Raw genomic sequence first — 20,034 nt, forward strand, 5'->3', positions numbered from 1 at the left:
TAGAGCTAAGTGCTCTATCGGCCCAAGAGATGTCATAACTGCAAGTGTAAAAACAATAGTCCCTGTCCACAACAAAGGACGCCGACTCACTAGCAGTGGAAGGAGTAGTAGAAACAGACATTCCTAACTCCTTCTCTTTGGCAATGCGCTTCCTGCACTCAGTGATATAGTGGCCTGGCTTCTTACAATAATGACATTTTCCCTTTTTAGCTTGCGTCCCCCCTTGTGTCTGATTCTGCGATGTGCCCGAAGTGCCAGAACTCTGTGGAGCATTTTTCACCTTATTGTTTTTGCCTTTCTGTCTTGCCACAAAAGCCTGCTCAGAGACTATAGCATCCACACCAGTATTTTTCCTTGTTTGCTCCTCCTCTAGAAGCAAACTAACCAGCTGAATAAAAGTGAGTGGGTGCTCAGCAATCCTCATGGTGAGATTCAATGCAGTATGAAAAGACAAGTACGAAGGAGGTAAGGAATTCAAGGTGATGGATATCAACTGTGCATCCGAAAAGTACTCAACTACATTCATGAGCTGCTCCCTCAAGTCCTGAATCTTATTCAAGTGATCCTGCATAGAATCACCCTCACTCATCTTCAAAGTCTCTAACTCTTTCTTCAAGAAAGAGATCCGAGTCTCATTCTTTCCTGCAAACATATGCTCCAAAGTCAACCATGCATCTCATGAAGAAGATGCTAAACGAATGTGAGGGATGATGGACCGTTGAACTGCCAGAGCAATCAGCAACAAGGCCTGTGCATCACGTGTATCCCAAGCTTTTTGAGCTGCAGTTCTTGGAGGAAGTGGCTGAGGTGGAGCGGGCTGAGGTCCCCGTTGTCCACGTGCTCCTTGAGGAGGAGGAGTAACGGGAGCTACAACTCCCGGTCGAGTTTCCTCTCCACTGACATAATCCCATAAATTCTTGGCCACTAATACATTCTTCATCATGAATGACCATAGTGAATAATTGTTTCCGTTCAATCTGTCTTCCTTGGATACATACATAAATACATCACCTCCCTGATTTGCCATGATGACAAATTTCCAAAGACAAATGAGCAATGTCAAGGCAGTAAGGACTGGAAATCTGCAAATTTCCAGAAATTGCAGCAAGCACACTTCTGCAATCAATGTGCAAGGGCGTACTCTGTCAAAAACTGTCTTTTAATGCACGCTTCCTAAGGTGCAAACAGTGCTCAGCAACACTGTTATATCAAAATCCCCAAAATTTTTGCCAAAAATTTGTTCAAAACAGTCTTTCTGTGACTGTAACAGCAGTTCATATGCAACTGTCCTCAAAATACATAAAAGCCCCAAAATTTCTGATGAACAAGTCTAGAAATTTGCATCAAATTTAGCCCACACTTGTATCCTGTATGCGGTGCCTGCTGCGTATGAACCTCCTCTGCAAGAAATTGATTCTGGAATAAAGGGATAAAATTTTTGTTAAAAAATACCTGACATGGTCATTGCGGACGCCGGTCAAACGACTGGTTGACGTGGACTGCAGGCGGACGATCAGAGTGGCGCAGTCGTCAGGTCGCTGGTCAGACGGGGCAGTCGAGCGTTTGGAGCGGACGAACAGGACGGCGGGTTGCTGACGTGCCACAGGCAGGCGGCCACAAGCAGGCAGCGCTGGAGACAGGCAGACGAGCTGAAGGCAGGCGACGCCCAGGCCTGCTGGCGACTGCACAGGCAGGTGAGGGCGGACGAACGGTACGGGTGACGAGCTACGGGTCTTGCCTGACGAACAAGAGCTGTCGAGCAGGACGGGTGGACCTGACGAACAGGAGTAGAGAGAGAACTGGCGAGGGCTGCAGATAGTGGGAGCTTCAGTCTGCAGACTGCAGACTGCTCTGATACCAAATGTGAGATGGAAGGATCGAGGTGTAGCTGAGAGTTCAGTAGACAGTGTGAGAGTGAGAGAGACAGAGTGAAGCACGACACCCAAGAGAATAGACTGAAAGAGTGTAACCAGAAAGTACAAAGTACAACCCTTAAACCTTAGGGTGCCCATAAGTGTGTAACATAAGCACATACGACAATAAGACTATAAGTCTGGGGGGAAAAACCTCTCCTACCGAGAGTAAAAAGTGCCCCAGTGTCCTACTGATCACCGACACTCCCATATGAGCGTAGGCGTAAGTGAGTCGTGAGTCAAATACCCAACAAAGAGTGGATCTTGGCGTTATGCTGAATAATAATGACTTTGTCATGGGACTCAATCATTGCATGCACATGATGACACCAAGGCGTACCAAGCACTATATCACAACCCTCTAATGGTGCAATGAAGAACTCTTTGCTATCCACATAACTTTAAATGTGCAAACGAGACTCCCCAATAAGAGATGTGACAAGCTTTGCATGGCCCTTGCATGCCAAATTAACTTCTCCTATGGGTCCCATCTCATCCTCTCTAATGCCTAGGCAAGCTGCCATGTCTGTAGAGAGAAATTTGACTCTTGCTCCATTGTCAAAGAAAATCAATGCATGCTGATCTGAGATCTATGATCTTCCCCGTGCTCTATAAAGCTCAATAGGATCCTCATTGGACTAATCATTGACTACACCAAGCACCAAATTTATTGATGCTTTGAGTCTCTTACCCTTTGCATCCTCTTTATTTTCAACATGTTCTCCTTGCTTTCTATTTGGATAGGTCCTTGTTGCCAAATGCCCCTCCTCCCAATTAAAGCATTTATTTGCAGCCATCAATTCTTTATGTTGGGCAAAGCTTTTTCATGTCCTTCCTGTTTTTGTGTCTTTTCATGCCTATTTACAGATCTGCCCTTCTTGTCAATCTTTAAAGTCCACTTCAGTGACTTTTCCTCATCACCCTTGAAACCTAAAGACCTTCCATGCAGCTAAGCATCAACAATATTTGATGTCTCAATGAGTTGTGACATGCTAGTCACTATGGTTTTAATGAAAATCTCTTTAGGCAACCCACCATGGCAATACATTTCAATCTACTCACAAAGGGGGACAGTACGGTAACCATGAAGAAGCAAACATTTGCTTAAATTGAACCCGTGTCGATGGTGCTTTACCTTGCATCAAGATTGTAGACCACCGCTGCAATGCATTCCCTTTTAGAAAAGTAGTTGCCATTTGGATTTTTGAAGACTCCCGTGGCTCTTTCTCTTGGTGATTATAGGATTTTGATATCATGTGTACTTGTATCATTATCCATTGCTTTTTATAATCATACTTGTAAAAGGGCAGTTGGGCAAGTGAACAATTCCCCTATAAGGGCACTCCTTAAGCAATACCACTCCACTTTGCATTTCGTTGTGTTTCGCACAACGCTTTGCATTATCCATTGCATCTCCCGTCCGTTTGCATTGTGTGAATGTGAAATATCAAATAGTGGTCAACTTGGCTCAAGCATATTTGCAACATTTACCAACGACAGCCTTGTCAGAGTGCAGGAATGCGGAAGCGTAGGACAAAGACTAAGTGAGAGAGAGCACAGAGAGAAGAGAGAGAAAAAAGGAGACGGTGTAAACGTAGAAAATCTGCGGTGTAGTATATTGTGTAAGAGTGCAGAAATACACAAGGGGGCAGAGGAAATATCTACGTATGTCTCCGACTTGATGACCTCGATCTCCGTCAGCTCGAGCACAGTCTGTCTCAACCAACAGATCTCAATATCAGAATCTGAATAATGAATACTGGAGTGAGCCACGAAACCAGCTATAAATAGCTGAAAAAATAGAAAATAATCAGAGCAGCCGACTGTACCAGCAAATCTGGCCGACTGTACCAGTGCCCTGCCATACTGCTGACATGGACTGCCGTACTACTGACGTGGAGCTTGCTGTCCACCAACCTGCTAACGTGGAACCTGCTGTCTGCCAACTGTCCAGGAAATGACTGTCTAACACCCCCTCTCAGATCCTGGACGGGTCAAAAGACTGAGGGATCTGGAATGCTGCCGAAGTAGAGCCTAAGGAAGCGCCTTCGTAAACAAATCGGCAAGATTATCCTCCATCTTGTAGTACTCCACATCAATGGTCCCATCCAAAAGCTTCACCCAAATGAAGTGATACTGGATCTCAATGTGCTTCGTCCGGGCATGGAATACTGGATTCCGGACCAAGGCAATGCAACTCTCATTGTCGCACCACAGAAGAGTAGGACGAGTCTGGGGGCAACCAAGCTCCTCCAACAATCTCTGAAGCCACACAACCTCACATGTGGTGGAAGACGCAGCCCCATACTCCGCCTCAGTAGAAGAAAGGGCTACCATGGGCTACTTCTTGCTACTCCAAGAGATAACACCTGTACCCAAGATAAAACAGTAGCCTGTAGTAGACCGTTGGTGGTCCACATCTCCAGCCCAATCCAAGTCACTCCAACCTGCAAGAACCAGATCTGTAGCATTAGTACCTGCAAGATAAGAAATCCCGAAGTCAGAGGTCCCCCTCAACTACCGAAGAATCCGCAGGGCAGCCTACCAATGCACCTGTTTGGGTTCCATCATGAACCCTGCCAAAAGACCCACAGCAAAACAAAGATCAACACGAGTGTTGAGAAGCCAAATCAAGGATCCAATCAACTGACAGTAGCGTGAAGCATCCATCACGGGAGAATCTGAGTGTGAAGTGGCCTTTCAATTCCAATCCATAGGAGTAGTAATGGGCCGACCTCGAAAGTCACCAAGAGCTTTTGAATGTACCTCTGCTGAGAGATGAAAATCCCCCTCTGAGACTGATAAATCTCGTGACCCAAAAAGAAATGAACAAGCCCTAAATCCGTCATCTCGAATGCCTGATGTAAAGCTGTCTTGCTCTCTCGAACCTTCTATGCATGATCCCCTATCAAAATCAAATCATCAACATATAACACGAACAACACACGACCAACCTTGGAAGTGTGCACATAACGCTGCGAATTGGTCTTGGAGCGCCGATATCCCAACTACTGAAGAAACGAGTCAATCTTCTCATTCCATGCACGCAGAGCCTGCTTGAGGCCATACAAGGCCTCCTTCAACTTGTAAACTTTGTCATCCAAGTATCCAAAGCCAGGAGGCTGCTCAACATAGATCTCCTCCTACAAGTCACCGTTCAGAAAGGCTGACTTCACATCCAACTAATAAACAAGCCATCTCCTATGGCCAGCCAAGGCAAGAACAGCTCGAATAGTCGCCATACGAGCAGTGGAGGCAAAAGTATCATGGAAATCAATACCTAGGCGCTGAGCAAAACCTTTAGCAACAAGGCGAGCCTTGTGCTTGTCCAAAGAACCATCACTAAGGTACTTGGTCTTGAAGACCCACTTGACACCAATCACCTTCCTGTGAGAGCGACGAGGCACAAGAGATCAAGTGCCATTTCTCTCAATAGCCTCCAACTCGGCTTCCATGGCCTTCCGCCAATGATCAAACAGCAAAGCCTCCTTCACTGAAGTGGGCTCTCGATTTTGCATAACACGGGTCAGCAAACAATAGTTGGAGCAAACAAGCTCCGAAGAATGTGCCTGGTTCTGTCGTGACCTCCGCGGTCCATCCTACGGTTCCCACTCCTCAGGGATCCCCTCGATCCCTGAATCACGTAGGGTGTCACGGGCCCAACGAGGAGGAGGACGAACCTCTCCCCGTCGCTCGCCATCTGCTGAAGACTCGGGAACATCCACCAGCGGAAACTCCTCGGGGGTGGCTGATGGAAGAGAAGACTCTGAATTCAAAGAAGAATCTCCATCAAGAGGCTCTGGCTCCAAAGAAACTGTCTCGAGAACCCAACTCTCCCCTGGATCTCCAAGGAAGGGGTGCTCCTCAACCCCCTCTGTGGCTGGTACTTCCACGAACCACACATCTCGGCTCGTGTAGACATCCCGCTTAACGGGATCAAATAAACGATAACCTTGGAATTGGGAGCTATAGCCAACAAAAACATGTCGTTGGAAAGCCGCCTCGAACTTATCACGCTGCGTCTTCGAAATGTGCATATAGGCGTCACACCCAAAGATCCTAAAATAAGAGACATCAGGCTTAGTCCCAAAGTAAGCCTCAAAAAAAGTCATCCTGTCAACGGCCGAAGTGGGAGATCGATTAAGGATGTGAACTGCGGTAGCCACTGCCTCGATCCACAAAAACTGAGGTGTCTTGCGGTGCTCCATCATGGTGCGTGCCATCTCGATCACACTTCAGTTCTTCCGCTCCAAAATGCCATTCTCTTGGGGAGTGTTGGTGTTAGCAAACTCCTGGTGAATGCCCCTATCTGCACAAAAACGAGCAAACTCATTAAACATAAATTCGCCTCCCTTGTCTAAACACAAGGTCTTCAGTCGCCAACCAGAACGGTTCTCCTCAAAGAGAAGCCAATCCTTAAAATGAGAGAAAGCCTCCGACTTCAAAGTCAAAACATAGGCCCAAGTCATCCTGCTGTAGTCATCTACAATCAACATGAAGTACAAGCTCCCCTTCAGGGACTTGGTCCTCATCGGGCCACAAAGATCCGTAGATACAAGCTCCATGGGTGAAGTAGACCACCTAGAAGCTTTATTGGGAATCGCATCTCAATGCAGTTTCCCACAAATGCAGGAGACACATGGCTGATGGCTCACCACTATGTCCGGCAAGCCTCGGACAAAGGACCCTCGCGACGTCTTCCGAAGGTACTCGTAGTTCATGTGGCCAAACCGAGCATGCCATAGCTCAGACTGTGTCTGAGAAGGAAGAAGAAGAGAAGTAAGAGCTAAAGAAGACTTCAATTTGTAGACTCCATTCTCCTCATACCTTGCAGAGAGAACCTTCCTCGATCCACGATCAAGGACTCGAACAGTATCACTATCAAACTCCACCAAGAGGCCAAGAGCACAAATCTTATGAACCGAAAGTAAATGATACCCCAATCCTGGCACAAGCAACACCTCAGAGGTGTGGGTACCACCACGTCCATCTGGAATAACCTGCATCTCACCCCGCGTAGCAATAGACACAGAAGAGCTGTCTCCAATGAGAATCTGCCCATGCGAAGGTCGCAAATGGGCAACACCAATGTAAGGAGTCATGTGCCGTGAGGCCCCACCGTCCACAATCCACTCTCAAGCCTGGGGAGCTGTCATCGCAGCATCAGAAGTTGTCAGTGTAGAGTCCTCAATGACTGCTAAGTGTAGAAAAGCAACTGATAAGGGTGCAGCCACCGCTCCAGAGTCCTTCGTGTCCTTCTTCTTGGTATCCTTCTTGTCTTTATCGGGACAATCCTTCTTCCAGTGACCGGTCTTGCCACAAATATGGCAAGTTGATTCCTTCTCCTTGTCCTTCTTGTTTTTGTTGTCCTCCTTCTTCTTTTGGTCCTTCCCCTTCTTCTGAGAGGCTTAACCAACCAATGCCTCCGCTTTGGAAGCATTCTGTCCCTTCAATTGTTCCTCCTGGTCCAAGACCATAGGAACCAACTCTTCCCACCGAAGAGTCGACTCCCGCCCTGAAGCAATAAGAGCGGAATAAAAAGTACCGAATCATGGAAGCAACTCGGATAGTAAAGTGATCGCCATGTCTTCAAAAAAAATAGGCTTCCCCACATTTTGAACCTACATCTGAAGCTATCGAAGCTTATTGATGTGTTCTCGAAGCGAAGAAGGCTTATTCACAGACAAAGTCCGCATTTGCACCTCCAAAGAAACCCTCTTCATCAGGGTCATCCGGTTGTACATTTGATCGAGCTCCAGCCGTATTTCACGAGCCACTGTCAAGTGCTTGATGTGAGCTATCACAGCTGTGGTGCAAGACAAAAACAGAAAAGATCGAATCCTGGCATTCAGTTTGTCCCAATGAGACTGGGCCTTGGTCAACTCCGCACGAGCATTGAAAGAGAGTTTCAACTCATCCCTCACCGAGGGCTTGTTAATCTCCTCCATCACCAGTTCCGCCAAATCATAAGACACTAAAATGGCCAACATCATCATCCACCAGATGCGGTAATTATCACCATCAAGCTTTTGATCCATTGGAAGAGCCGGTAGGACAAGCACCTTCTTGTCCATGATCGCCTGGAACTCCAAATCAGTCTCTGAAGACATGTTAACCTGCAATACCTGCACAAACGCAAAAGTAGCCCCCTCTGACTGTGAAAACGCAGCCTTCTAGGACTGATTCCTCCGCTACCCAAACCTTCTTCACCAATCGGAGGCGATGAAAAGGTAAAATATGCAATGGAAAGCCTCAAACGCAGCCTTCCTCAACTTCAAACAGCAATAACCTACAGCAAATTCACTGATTAGACTCCTTTCTCGCACGTCCACACTCGCTTCAACCTTGAACTGATGCGCAACCCTCCCGCTCACCCTCGAAACCTAGAAACACAGCCTTGTGTCGCGATGAAATCTCCTCTTTAGACAGGTTCAGCCCTCAGCCATTCCATCTTCACCGCTCTAATACCATGTCAGAGTGCAACAATGCGGAAGCGTAGGACAAAGACTGAGAGAGAGAGAACACAGAGAGAAGAGAGAGAGAGAAAAGGAGACAGTGTAAACGCAGAAAATCTACGGTGTAGTATGCTGTGTAAGAGTGCAAAAATACACAAGGGGGCACAGGAAATATATGCATATGTCTCCGACTTGATGATCTCAATCTCCGTCAGCCTGAGCACAGTCTGTCTCAGACAACAGATCTCAAGATCAAAATCTGAATAATGAATACTGGAGTGAGCCACGAAACCAGCTATAAATAGCCGAAAAAATAGGAAATAATTGGAGCAAGTCGACTGCATGCATTAAATCTGGCCGACTGTACCAGTGCCCTGCCGTATTGCTGACGTGGATTGCCATACTGCTAACGTGGAGCCTGTTCTCCACCAACCTGTTGACGTGGAACCTGCTGTCTGCCAGCTATCCAGGAAATGACTGTCTAACAAGCCTCGCTATGGCAATCATATTATGGAACCTTGTTAGCAGTACAATCAACTTGTGTGAGTCTGGACTAAGCCAAGTATTCTAGAGCAGTCGACTGCATTAAATCTAGCCGACTGTACCAGTGCCTTGCCGTACTGCTGACATGGATTGCAATACTGCTGACGTGGAGCCTGCTGTCCACCAACCTGCTGACGTGGAACCTGATGTCTGCCAACTGTCCAGGAAATGACTGTCTAACAAGCCTCGCTATGGCAATAATATTATGGAACCTTGTTAGCAGTACAATCAACTTGTGCGAGTCTGGACTAAGCCAAGTATTCTAGAGTATTTTAGGCATTTTTCAAAGGCCACATTAGTGATTATTTATGCATTTTATGTTGGCCGACCTGATGCATTATTTGCATTCTTTCTAGCCTATTTATTCAAGCTCCTCCTCCACTAGCAATCATTCATCACCTAAGGTTCTATTGGAAAGAGGGAGCCACAGCCAATGCCCACGCAGCCAGTGACTCACTATTGTGCACGACTGTCTCGTGTTTGGTATATGGATTCCATTTCCCAAGCGTTGTTCAGAGTTCTCTTCTTTGCAGTGTTCTTTTATGGTTTCTCTTTCTTTCTCTTCTATCTTGTCTTCAGCAATTTATTTCACCATTCTTTCATGCTTCCATTGTTGCATCCACTTCTCACACATTGCTCCATGTGCAGTCAGAAAATTGAAATGATGACAACAACAATAGGGATGATGACTTGGCAAGGTGGCATCAGCTGAAAACTCAGTAGATCTCACTGGAAACACAGGTGTGGCAGGTCGAAATGATGACCAACAGACAAGTGACAGCTCTTGAGTCATGGCAATAGGTTGGGCCAGCTGATGAAAACACGGCACTCCAACTGATGGCAATGCCCTCCAGCAGGGTGCAAACCAGCTGATGATAGTGACAGCTGAGAAATAGGGTGGCAGCAGCTTTGGATGGAGTATGGGCAGCAGTGGAGAAGATAGGTGGTTGTAAGCCGAAAGCATGATGATGAAAGATCAGGGACTCGGTGTGAAGCAGGGTGGCAGCAGCTTTGGGTGGGTTATGGGCAGCAGTGGAGAAGATAGGTGGCTGTAAGCTGAAGGCATGATAATGAATGATCAAGGATTGAGTGTGAATGCCCACAACATGATCTACTTAAAAAGGATTTTGGCACATTTGTCTTATTGCTCAAAAATAAAGGCTTTTATTTTGTAATCAGTGTTGCTTGCTTTTTGGGGCTGTTTGAAAGACAATAAAATTGGCATAATGCACAATAATTTGTGATCACTGCATGCCTTAATTTTAGTGGCTCGGCACCCCCTCTTAGGCCTAAAAAGGTCCCAAGATGGAGAGAGAGTCACTCCACCCTCTTTTGTACCCAAAAGATCCCAACCCATAGAAACTATGGGACTAGACCAAGGGTGCCTCAATGTGTTGGCCAAGGGCCTACCACAATCTTAGAGGCAATGGATTTGAAATTTCAATGGGTCTTATATTCTTCTTTTCTTTGCTTTTGAAGGCAATTTTTAAACAACAAGACATTTATGATTTACCCCTACATAAGGAACCTTTGTTGTAAGGCAAAGGTGTTAGGTGATGAACTGTAGAAGAGAGCAGTGATCAGGGTAAGTTGTTGCATGCATTTTCAGCCTAATTACCTGCATTTTGCTAGTCTGATTGTCCTCAACATCAGGCTGACCTTGGAGTACTCTTATTTTGCTCCTGCTTCTGGCGTCATCAACTTTCGTGGACTACTAGCTGTGTTTTGATTGCTGATCTTCTCCTGCCGTCTGCTGATCAGGTGACCTGTATCTACTACAAATCATCTTGTTCCCAGCCTTTGCAATCTATGTTTACTGCATTAAATGCTTCTACAGCATGCGTTTTGATTGTCAACCAAGCATTTTCAGGTTCTTCTGTTGGTACAGTATTGGGCAATCATTTGTTGGCTGTTTTCTAACAGATTTCTTGATTTTGGCATTTGCTTTTTGTGATCAGCTTGTCTTAACATTGCGTTTAAGCTCCAATCTGTGCAGTTTGTGCAATGCTTTGGCTATATACTCTCTCTCTCTCTCTCTCTCTCTCTCTCTCTGTGTGCTCCTCCTCTTCTTTATTTTCTCTTCCTAGTCTCTCTAGATGACTCCCCTTTGCTGCTCTACCAATGACAAATTTCAGAGCCTTGATTACCTAACCTAGAGTGCTGTTATGAAAGCATGGTTTGTGCAAAAGCAGTTATGGTACGTTATTTCTCGAGCTTTTGAGCACCCTAAGTGCCCCAATCCTCTTCCACCTGATTTAGACGTGCATATTCTACTCCTTTGCTATATCTCTAAAGAAGTTCTTCCAGCAGACACCCCATGGACAGCTCCAACAGATGAAGTTGAGTTGAAGGATACTATCCAATCATTCCTGCTTCCTACTACACAGGTTCAAGATCAACTTCAACACACACAGTCCGCCCTTCCAGAGGCTCATCTTGTGGGGACTGTGCTTTACAAGCTCCCTCCAAAGTTTGATGGAGTGACCAATGCTTTGCAGACCCAGACGTCATCAATGCCACTGAGTTTTACACACGTCCTCCATACTGCTTAAGCATGAGGCATCTTTGCAATTACAAGGGAGGCTTCCATCCCAATTTGGTGGCTCCAATGAGGCATTTGCACCTTTAGAGAGGGGTGACAAGAAAAAATCGAAGGCCCAATGCTATCATTATGGTAAGAAGAGACATTTGCACAAGGATGAGGAAGAAGAAAAAGAAGAAAAAGAAGCAAGATACAAACTCCTCCACTGAGTCATCCGCCTCCTCCGACCTCGACTCCAATCCTCCGACCAAGGCCAAGGTATGGAAAGGGTCATCTTTTTCAAATTGAGAGAAGGGCTTGGCATTCCCTTCTTTTTCTGCTTTCCAATGCAAGTGACGCATCATGCAATCATCCCTCCAACTCTCCACTGCTATAGAGGGAGTATGAGAGGGTGATAAAATGGGGCAAGTGAGCCTCATCTATACACGTATAAAGCACTAAAGATGATCACGCTGTTTGAAGCTTGGCATGGCAAGAAACCCAAAGTTGCTTACTTTTCAGTGTTTGAATGCATAGCCTATGCACATGTTCCAAAAGAGCTTCGTGGAAAGCTTGATGGCAAGGCTGTAAAATGCATATTTATTGGCTATGGTTCAAAGAGCAAGGGCTATCATTGGTATGATCCACGTACCAAGAACGTATTTGTCGATAGGAATGTCATATTTGCTAAAAATGCTGCATTTTCACATGATCAGTTTAAGATACTAGCCACCCATGACATTGGTGATGTCTTTGAAGGTCTTTAGCCACTTTCTTTGGAATCCATGCTTGTTGTAAATGGCCGGACAGACATATTACAGCAAGCTGTTGTTGCACCATATGCTCCCGAACAACAGGCACTTGATCTCCATATGCCTCATGCAGTGGAAGATGCAGTACAACATGAAAGGGCTGCTGTAAATGCAGCTAAAGCAGTTCCTAGATGGCTGTTACGCACTCTCCATGATAGTAGAATAGATGCTCCCTTACCTTTGCACACTAGAAGGGCTGCTAGGCACGCAACACATGATGGGAGGGGCCCATTTGGCCGATTTTATGAAAGGAGATAGTTGTGATGAGCATGTGTTCATAAGCTCATGGTTGGATGATACTCAGTCTACTTCATTGGACGAAGCTCAACAAGATAGATATTGGATGTAGGCCATGCAAAAAGAGTTAGACTTTATTGCTACTAACTCTACATGGGATCTTGTGGATTTACCACTTGGTAAGAAGGCTATTGGCACAAAATGGGTTTTTAAATCAAACACAAGGCTAATGGCACAATTGACAAGTACAAGGCGTGATTGGTAGCAAAGGGCTATGCATAGAAGAAAGGCATAGATTATGAGGAAACCCTCCTACATCCCATATGAATACAATGAGGTATGATTGCTATGGCTGCAAATTATGGCTAGAAAGTACATCAATTGGACGTTCGAATGGGAATCTGCATGAGGATGTTTATGATTCACAGCCTCTAGGGTTTGTGGTTAAAGAAAAAGAGCACATGGTTTCCACGTTGCATAAGGCTCTTTATGGTCTCAAGCAAGCTCCCCATGCATGGTACTCTAAAAATGATGCTTATTCCACCAACAAAGGGTTCAAAAATAATCCAACTACTCCCACTCTATACATTAAGAATGAAGGGGGGACTTGCTGATTATCATTCTTTATTGGATAACATGCTACTCACTGGATTTAAAGAGGATAAATTTGCAAATTTCAAGGCTCACTTGAAGCTGTGTACACTATTATTTGGGGATTCAATTCAACCAAAATCAGCATGGCATTATCATGTCACATTTACAATATGGACAAGCTTTTACATATGTTTAACATGCAAGATTGCAAACATATGTGCACTCCTACGGAGCCAAGCTTAAAGCTGTCTATGCATGATGGTGAAGAGATATCTGACATTACAACTTACAGCCAAGCTATTGGCTGTCTTCTTTATCTTTGCAACACATGCCCTGACATTTAATATGCAATATCTCAAGTGACCAAGTATATGCATAGCCCACAAACCATACATTGACAAGTATATGCATAGCCCACAAGCCATACATTGGCAAGTTGTTAAGTGGGTCTTCAAATATTTGCAAGGTACTTAGTCACACGCATTATTGTTTCCCAAGGGGAGGCTCGCATCTACAAGCTTATAGTGATTCAAATTGGATTGGTGATTCAAACACGAAGCAATCTACTAGTAGACGCTATTTCTTTCTAGGCCGCTCATGCATTTCATGGCTAAGTAAGAAACAACCTACAGTGGCTACCTCGTCTTGTGAGGCTAAGTACAAGGTAGCCTTCACGGCAATAGTGAAATGTGTGGCTACGTAAATTATTGATTGATCCACATATACTATTGGAGAGTCCTAAGCCCATTCTTTTTTATAATCAGAATACTATTGCAGTAGCATGAAATATTGTGTTTCATACTCACACAAAACACATTGAGGTACATTATCACTATGTCAGAGAGAGAGATGCTATGCAAGAGAGATCATCTTGATGTATGTACCCACATAGAAAAATGTTACAAATATTTTCACCAAAGAATTACCATGCGAGAAGTTTGAGGCTTTTCGAAAGTCCTTCAACTTATAACCCTTTGGTGATTGATCATTCTTCTACTCCATCACATTGGCACTACAAGGGGGTGTTAGAATTTGCCAATTCTAGGCAGTACCCATGTAATTCATGTTATGTGGACACTTATTAAAGTGTCAATGTAGCGTGTATGTGTATGTACCTAGTGCCTTTACACATTAAAGTAGTGATACTAAGGGCTAGAGTAAGTTAGCTAACTCTAGTTAGTTGGTGAAAGGCTCGTTAGGTTAACCCGTGACCTAAACTAGTATTGTACTTTCACTCTATCTTTCAGTTCAACAAGTACACTACCTTCTTGCTTCCACTCACTCACTATCACTATCTCTCATTTCTCTCTCCTCCATAGCTGGTGTATTTTTCATAGTATTGTGTCTTGCAAGAGCTCAAGCTCCTCTCTCCCCCAATCTTTTCATGGTATCAGAATGGCAATCAAGTGAGGAGCTCTCAGACGCAAGCACAAGAGTCTACAAGAAAGCTTTGCTATGGAAAACACCTGTGGAGATCTCTCTTACATGATCTCCAATTGACAAGTTGTCTTCGTGAGCTTAGAGTGCGATGAGATAAGATTAAAACCCCAAAGTTACCAAAGAAAATGCCACACTTGAGCAAGCCAAGGCATTTAAGAAATGGAACCAGGGTGCTCGGAAAGTTATGTATTGCTCGACACTCCAACTAGTAGTCACAGCACTTGGGATCCATCTCCAGTGGACGTCACTCTCCCACACTGCAGTGCTCTGCTCTTGGGCATTCTGTACACTCTTACATTCATTTACAGCATTCATTCACTTCAAAGTTTCTTCTCTCTGTGTTTGTCTCTATGTTTGAGTTTTGAGTTTTTACGTTTTGCGTTTTAAATCTAAGTTTATGCTTGTCTCTATCTGAGTCTTTGTGCTTTGGTCTTAGTCGTACATGTTGTGTTTCCTCAGTGCAAACCCTAGCATATCTTCACAGGTAATGCACTTATTTGGTTATACTAATACACATTGCGCAAGCAATGTGTTTAACACAAGTCCACCAATGGCTATGTTTTGTTTTTTGAAAGTGGAGCCATGACTTGGAGCAGTAAGAAACAGTCCACTACTGTATTATTGAGTACACAAGTAGAGTACAATGATGCTACTATGGCAACATGTGAGGTAGCTTGGATACAAAATCTACTTGATGATTTGGGAATACAAATAGATAGGAAAGTTGTCATTTATTGTAACAACATGAGCAGCATAAAGTTGGCGAGGAACCCAACATTTCGTACGTGCAAGAAACACATTGAGGTCCATTACCATTTCACAAGAGAGTTGGTCTTGACAGGTGACATTGATCTCATATATGTGAGCAAAGAGGATCACGTTGCAAATATTTTCACCAAGGCCCTAAGAGCAGAAAAGCTTCGATGATTTTAAAGCTTACTTGCAGTACAAGTCATGGAGTTGAGCTTAAGGGAAAGTGTTGAGATGTCAAGCTCAACACAAACTGACACTCATGTACTTGGATGATCGTCTCTACATTCATATCACTAACGTGGTTGGTACTTGCATCGGCATATCATTCCAGTGATACTTTACAGCTGGACATCAATTAGTCCACCTACCCGAGTTATGGGATATCTATCTAGTCATCTTTCTAGTTAGCATATTCACACTATGAACCGCTTGTATATTATGTATGTTGAACTCTCTCTATTCTTGAGAGACTATTATAGTGGTGGAGAAGAAGAAAAAATACTAGGATTTCGACTTCCTATCTTGTGTGTATTCTTTGTGTGCACTCTCTCTATTCTTGGTAGACTATTATAGTGGTGGAGAAGAAGAAAAATACTAGGATTTCAACTTCCTATCTTGTGTGTATTCTTTGTGTGTTGTGTGTCTTGCAAGAGCTCAAGCTCCTCCCTCTCTCTTCCCCATCTTTTCAAATATTTATATCTACTATTGGCCTTGGCTCTTTCATCAACCTCTAAAGTTTTATGGCTCATGAATCTTTACCCTTATAAGAGTACATATTTTACAACATCAATTGGGCTTAATATATGATGCATCGTTTGTTTTGTTTTACTAGTGCAATATGATATTTAGAGTGTGCTTTTAGAATGTCTTTTGAGTATTCGAGAAGCTATTTATTGAAGAATCATGAAAGATCATGACTTCGTCTATTTTTCAATGTCATGTTCCCTCTTCCTTCTGGTTTTGCCTCCTAATCTCGTTCCCCATTCCCCTCATTGTACACATCATCCCTCCTAACCAAGTCCAAGGATCGAACAAATTGGCTTTCGAGAAATACCCCACCAAAATGTGCAATATGATATTTAGAGTGTGCTATTAGAACGTGGCTTTTGAAAAATACCCCACCAAAATGTGCAATCTGATATTTAGAGTGTGCTTTTAGAATGTCTTTGAACATTCACAAAGTTGTTTATTGTAGAATCGCGAAAGATCATGATTTTATCTATTTTTCAATGTCATATTCCTTGTTCCTTCCAGTTGTGACTTCCAATCTCGTTCCCCATTCCCCTCACTGAATCCATCATCCCTCCTACCCAAGATATTGTTCATCCAAGGATTGAACATATTGGCTTCAAAGAAATACAACACAAATATAAACAGCTCCAATTAGGGTATGAATTTCTCCTCTCTTGTCACCTCATGTGTGCACATACACACAACATCCAAAGGCACAGAGATGGAAGACTAAAGATGAGAACCATAGAATACCTCAAAGTGGGCCTTTTTATGGATTGCCATAGAGGTGGAAAACTAACAAACAAGAACCATAGAATATCTTGAAGGGGGTCTTTTTATGGACTGCTGCAATCAAGCACTAAACTAAAAGGTATACCAAAGTTCTAACAGCTTCTAACCATAGGCACTTGAGCAACTCAACTGAAAAGAGCATGGAGCATGCCATGTTCATCACTGTCCAATTCCTAGGCTCAACCATTCCGTTCGTGAAGGGGAATCGGCCACTCAATGAAATAGTCATGAAAAACTCAGAAAATTAGTGGGATCCGAACTCGCTACTAATTTCACTCCTTGTTGTCACCCATCTTATTTCTCACTAATCATGCCCACACAATGATGTAGGTCAAAGCCTCAATTTTTTCTTTAAGAAAATACATGAAAATATATCCAAAATAATCATCCATGATAAGAGAATAATACTGACCAAAGTCAAATGGCTTATTTTTTAACAAGCTGCAGCTCTATGCAGCACATTATTGCTATGCCCACTCTACCTTCTATAAGATTGAGTGCCAACTTCAGCACGACATACAATTGCATGACCAAGTCCACAAGATGAAGGCATCCTAGGGGGACCCTGGTTTCCACATCTTCAAAGGAGAAGTCAAGGAGAGGTAAAACCTCTTATGACAAGAAGGCAAGTTCTACGAAGGAAAGTCCTCCTCCTTGGACAATACCAGAACCAAAAAACCCCACTGGTAGCACTAGGAAATATTTCTCTGTTCTATAAATCTGATGTCAATAATGTGATACACTAAATCAAGTAAATCATGACTTATGAATAAACAATGAGCATATCAACAGCTTCCAGCTCAATGTTTCACCAAGCAGTCTGACAAGGCAAGTTGTCCATACGGCTGAGCACAAGCTTTGTGCACTAAATGAAACCTATATCACAACAGAAGGTTTTTGCTGTGATAGAGATGCCAAGGCCCAGAAAACATAACTCGTGTCAACCAATGGACAGAAGGTAAAGCTTCAGCATAATGGAAATAGGAGCAGTAATAAAAACTGTAATATCTTCACTGAATTGAGAGATGAAGTGATAGTTTTCCTCAGAGATGAAGTGATTAGAAACAAATAGCAAGAACCACATATGCCAGAAACCATTACACACGCAAAGATGAAAGTCATGTTCAAACTCCAACAGTTGCATACCAGGAGACGAAGAAGTGGCCTTGTTGTCGACCACCACCACCACAGGTGGAGGCTCTGCAGTGTGATCAAGCAGCATCATGCAAAACGCATTTGCTTCAGAAGACGGTCATAACTAAGAACCCTACACAACCATGTAATCAAAAGGTTCTATGTCAGATATGATACTAAAAGACAACATCAAATCTTCAACTAATTGGTCAACACTTTTCTTCTCTTGGAATCTGCAATTCTGGAAGAAAAGAAGTCCACAAAAGAGATAACTTGAAGAATTTGTGAAAACTTGTCTGATGATGGTCAATCTAACTGCACTATACTGAATACAATGAAATGGTTTATTGATATTTTGGTGCAGACTTTGAATCAGTGTCGACTGTAAGAAAAATCTGCGCTGACCTGACTGCCTGTAGCCCTTAATTAGGTTTCCTGAATGTCTGGTAAAGGTAATGTTGAGATAGGACTTGATGGTGAGATTAATTCAAATCTTTGGTGGAGCATAGGGACCACAATTGTATCTTGTTGTCAAGCCAGCCCAAATTTGCCAAACAAGGATTCCTCTTTATTAGCAAATGTGCATAAGTTACATCAAAAAATATTCTAAACGTTTGAGACATGGCCATACTATACTCTAACAGCTCCTCTAAATTTCTGCATGCTCCCAGAAAAGGATCATTTGAACAGTTCCAAGAAAGGGTTCAATGAATTCTTTCTTGCACAATGCGACTTCAAAAAACCAGGAGTCCCCCGAAAACCTAGCAAACCGCAGGCCTCCACATTCATTGTAAATAGAATATAATCCGCAGATCAGGCGACTCAATCAAAATATTGTGATAATAGCATGCATGGATGTTCAAAGGATCAAAGGATGGAAGTCCATCAATAATCTTCCATGGCCTCAATTTAACGCAATAATGCTTAGAATCTGTGATACGATTGTACGAACAAGAAGAGATGTCACACACGCATACGCCATGGATAGACAGAGAGAGAAAGAGATCACTTACTGCAAGGAAATCAAGCTGTGTGTCTGTGTATTCACTTGCGGGACAGCAGAAACCGGCATCAATACAATTTGTGATGCAAGCAGCGTCGATCTCTCCCTTGCTAAGCAACTTGTCACTCGGCGCTCCCCCTCGGTGGCTCGCTCTAGTGGAAATCAATTCTCTCTCTCTCTCTCTCTCATTTCTTTTGCTTTTTGTCGTCCGTATTATCTTGGTATGGAAAAGTTTTGCCAAAACCAGGAAAATTTTGTGCCCCTAATGCGGTTAAGGTAAATCCTTATGTACTTCTAACCTACCCATTCAGGGTCGGTTTAGTTAAATGACCGAAGGTAAGTGCACATAGTTAACGAGAGCAACTAGTGCACAAAAGTAGTAATTGAGGCCCTCTGGTTTCATGATTTTAAAATTGGGATTGCCTACCAATAGACAATCAATTTATCGAGCAAATGACTCAAAATCGAAGCACATTAGTAGCGATTGAGTGCATGAAATTGAAATTGAGATTTCCTACCTATAGATAATCAATTTATCAGAGCAAGTGACTCAAGATCGAAGCACATCAGTAGCGATTGAGGTGCTCTACTTATATATTGAAATAGGTAGTGATTGGGGGGCTATGGTCTAATGGAACTAAAATTGAAGTCAAGTGGGGTATCACATGCCCCTGCCAAATCTGATAGATGACTACCAAATTACCCCCATTTTTTGTTAAAACTTCCTATCCCTCAAATTTGAAAAACTACCAAAAATACACCCTCATATTCTGTTCAAAATTTCCAACATCAATTTTGTCTAAAATTCTCAATTTATCCCTTGCAATTTTCACTATAAATTCTCAAAATATCATGTTTTGTAACCTCCATGTTGTTGCAATTCCCAATCTCCATTTTGGCAAAAATTACCAATAACATGCCTTAGAGACTTCACCAGAAGGTTCCCATACAACTTGAAAGTAGGCTTAACACGTTGCTTTCAATGACTCGGCCATAACTAAAGTTGCATAAAATAATTAAAGCCTTCAACATGAAAGAAAACTCAATGGGTTGCTTTTTGTGGCCTAGCCTGAAGCATTTGATATTGCTCCTTATAAAATAGTTA

At 43.4% G+C, this 20,034-nt stretch overlaps 1 protein-coding gene across 3 annotated transcripts in view; it reads right to left on the minus strand.

The window, feature by feature from the left end:
* Positions 1-19,136, minus strand: part of LOC148033995 (uncharacterized) — a 35,512-nt gene extending 16,376 nt beyond the window's left edge. For 2 of the 3 annotated variants that reach the window (XM_087682002.1, XM_087682001.1), the window contains exons 1-2: positions 18,940-19,135; positions 17,939-18,059 (exon numbers count right to left, since the gene is read on the minus strand). In XM_087682002.1, the coding sequence (XP_087538128.1) occupies positions 17,939-18,017 (79 nt within the window). In that variant the 5' untranslated portion in view covers positions 18,018-18,059; positions 18,940-19,135. Of the gene's footprint in view, positions 1-17,938; positions 18,060-18,939 lie in introns of all 3 variants that reach the window. The other variant, XM_087682003.1, reaches the window with a different exon arrangement.
* Between the last annotated feature and the right edge of the window lie 898 nt (positions 19,137-20,034).

The sequence above is a fragment of the Lygodium microphyllum genome, chromosome 7, assembly GCF_053477565.2.
Source record: "Lygodium microphyllum isolate KBCC chromosome 7, Lygodium_microphyllum_v1.1.10, whole genome shotgun sequence".
In the NCBI taxonomy this organism is placed as follows: Eukaryota; Viridiplantae; Streptophyta; class Polypodiopsida; order Schizaeales; family Lygodiaceae; genus Lygodium; species Lygodium microphyllum.